The 3,269-nt window shown below is 38.0% G+C and overlaps 1 protein-coding gene across 1 annotated transcript in view; it reads right to left on the bottom strand.

Moving 5' to 3' along the window:
• Positions 1 to 263: 263 nt before the first annotated feature.
• Positions 264 to 3,269, bottom strand: part of PLK5 (polo like kinase 5 (inactive)) — a 31,588-nt gene continuing 28,582 nt past the window's right edge. Inside the window, exon 15 of the mRNA XM_072112176.1 lies at positions 264 to 3,142. Coding sequence (XP_071968277.1) covers positions 2,960 to 3,142 — 183 coding nt within the window. The 3' untranslated portion in view covers positions 264 to 2,959. The remainder of the gene's footprint in view (positions 3,143 to 3,269) is intronic.

Below are 3,269 nucleotides of genomic sequence, written 5' to 3'. Positions count from 1 at the left end.
GTTTTTTTTGTTAATTTCTCAAGCAATTATTGAGTATTTTAACAGGTTGTTTTAGGGTTTTTCTTGCCCTGTTATAATGGGGCCGGATGGGATACTGCGGATGTACATAAATGTGAGAATACGGAGCCACGGGGGCTCTGGTAATGCCCCTCAGACATGAAGTTGTTTTGTTTTAGGTAAAAAGGCCAGGATCTTGCTGAAAGATTTTCATTAAAAAGTGGTCAGAAGGTTGTAAAGTTCCTGAAATGGTATTTCTGAAAAGGTCATAGGAAATTTTTATTTTATTTTGTTTTTAAAGGTATTCAAACATAACAAAAACTATACATATTCTGATAATCTCCCTCATTGTACTCAAACAATGAAAGGGATGTCATTTGGACCACACAGTAATAGTAGTAAACACAGCCTCTAAGCAAAATTGTTTCTAGCAGTGTATTAGATGTCTCCAGTTAAAATGGAATTAAATTCTTATCAGACATGCAGTTAACTTAGGAACACACTTGGTTAGCAGGACACATATAAGGAAAGACCTTGTATTGTGCAGATTGAGCACTATTTGTACCCTGGAAGATCCTTTAGGGATGAGGTGTTTATAGCATTAAACAGTCGCCTGGCTCTACACTTGAGTTTATATTAAGACATGAGCCCAGGCACATGTCTTTCTAGTGACTCTGAAGTTATTTAGAGTTAAATGATGCAGACTTGAATTCCTGGAACTTGTGGATGCCATCATGTTCTAGATTATTTACTCAAAGCTGGTAGCACTTGGCTAAACATGTCCCAATCTTGGAGTGTCCTGTGGTCCTTGGCAGCTAATTATAAGATGCCTTGAAAAGTTTTGCAGGGAACAATAATTTGTAGATCTTCTTCTTCTTATGAGGTTTCTAAACTTTAAACCATAATAATTATTCAAGACCGCTCTCACAATCTCGGTATCAAAGTAGATTAGGTTGATGATACCCAGGTCCACAAAAGTCCGTCCTATACTCCTCGTGTTGATCCAGAAGAAGGCAAAGAAATGTGTCATGTTTGCACTTTAAAATTCATTGGGAAAAATCAATCGCCAAATGTATTTTATAATTAATAATTATAATTAACACATTGCTCAGGGCTCGGCTGTACAGAAGCACAATTCTAGCTCACTTGGCGTGGCGATAGCATAAATGGGAAAATAATCACAATGCAAGCGGTTCGCTAGTAATTTGTGTTTATTTTGGGGCTTCATTCAACCCTGATAAATCTCACCTCCATGTTCTTGTTATAGAGCACCAACTGGACATGCATCATTCTCTCCTTCGCAATTCAAAACTATTTTCGGTGAGAAATTACTTTAAGGCTTAAATAGAACCCGTCATGCAAAATAACCCCCCTAAACTAAATATATTTTCATAAACTGCCATTAGAGAGCATTGCATCTATCCCTTCATTGTCCCTCTACATGCCTGTAAACCTAAGCAATGAGGTCCTAAAGCTGTATGCAAATGACCTGTGAAATGTCCAATGAAGCATTAGCATATTCAAGCTGTCCACTCTATTCATGAGTGGGAGGCACAGCCACACCCCCAGTGCTTGACTGACAGCCTGTATAATGATGTGAGGCTGTGTAAAGATGTGCTTCCTGGTGCTGGTGGCCACGCCCCCTGCAGCCTGTGTATGCATGTGTGTGTGTGTGTGTATAGGAGATATACAGCAGCTCCAGGCAGCCATGTTACAGCAGAACATGTCAGATTCATGTGTAGCTGATGTCTGTGTCTCTCACCTGTATATTAGGAGGATGCAGCACACACTAGCCAAGCTTTACTATACATTACACACAGACATGAGCAGGGGGAGGAGAGGGGAGGGGTAACAGGGGTGACATCACTGCCTCTGACCATGTGACCAGCCTCATTTATATGATAAAAAATAGATGATTTTACAATGAATAATGTATGAAATAACTAGATAAAGGCTGGGATGGGATCCTTGTGAGCTGCTCCAACAGGTAGTAGTGACAGGACTAGTGGCAGAGACCTGATGACAGGTGTCCTTTAATTTAAAAACCAAATAAAATTTAAAAAAATGGGTTCATAGAATCTTTTGAAGAAATAGTTTCTACCATATGCTTTCCTGTTTGTGTACCATCAATTGATATAACAGAAATGAATTTGTAAGTCTGCTGTGGATCGATTTTTGATTATTAAGTAAATGTTTAATGAGAACTAGAAGAAACCTATTAAAAGGTACTCTATGATCAAAGGCAAAGAGTGATTTGTACAGGCGCCTTTTCTCTTTGCCAGCTTAGCTTCTTCACGGTACATGTTGTCCTATGAAACTGGCTTTAGATGTAAATATTTCCAGAAACTTCTTGTGAAGAATGTCCCCACTGAGATTGACAAACACAATGGTAAAAAAAAAAATAAAAATACGTGCAAGGGTGAAACTATCGAAATGTGGTCCAAGTATGGAAGGGTTTACTGAACAGATCCCTATGTGGGGCTTTCTCCTAGCTGCATCAATCTCATTCTTTGAACACTAAAGCATTTGTAGTCCATCTGGAATTTTTTTCTTTGAAACTGAACACTGAAAAAAACAGTGTTACAAATTAGATGTGCACTTGAGAAGACGAGAGATGGATGACTTAAGGCATGTGCCTATTATAACTGACTGGCAGCTTTTATTTGGCTTACTGTTGGCCCTTGTTTGTTGCAATACTAAACACTTCCTATAGACAGATGTAGAACTACCTACTGTTAATTATATCACATTCGAAACAACCAAATATTAAGAGTTTCCCTCACTTTCTGAACCTGGCTGTGCTTTTTCTCTTCCTGAACACACTAAATCATCCTGAATGCATTGCTTCACCTTCTTCCATCCACATGTATATATTTGCCTTCTCCATTTATGTTCAACAGGCATCACTCAGTTTATCCGAAATGTACAGATAGAACCCAACGTTGTCAGGATAACACTGCTGTCACAGGCATCGTAGCATCATTAGAGCATATTCCAAACGCTGGATTATAAATGGGGGACAACTGTTCTGTAGCACTGACAAAGGCAAAGTGCAACTTTGTCTCTCTTGGTCAATAAAGATTAATAGATAATCCAGCCATCCTTTGCTTAGAATTATCTTGGTGCGATCATGATAAAAATTTACCTGTCAAAGTAGAAAAATAGGATGTTATATTATATTAAGAATGAAATTGAACATTCTATGCTTCTTTTTTTTTTTAAAAAAATAAAAATAAAATAGTCACATGTCATAGTAGCCAAAAAGGGTGAAA

This window comes from Engystomops pustulosus, chromosome 1, assembly GCF_040894005.1.
Source record: "Engystomops pustulosus chromosome 1, aEngPut4.maternal, whole genome shotgun sequence".
NCBI classification, from domain to species: Eukaryota; Metazoa; Chordata; class Amphibia; order Anura; family Leptodactylidae; genus Engystomops; species Engystomops pustulosus.
This window is presented reverse-complemented; position numbering and strand designations above follow the sequence as displayed.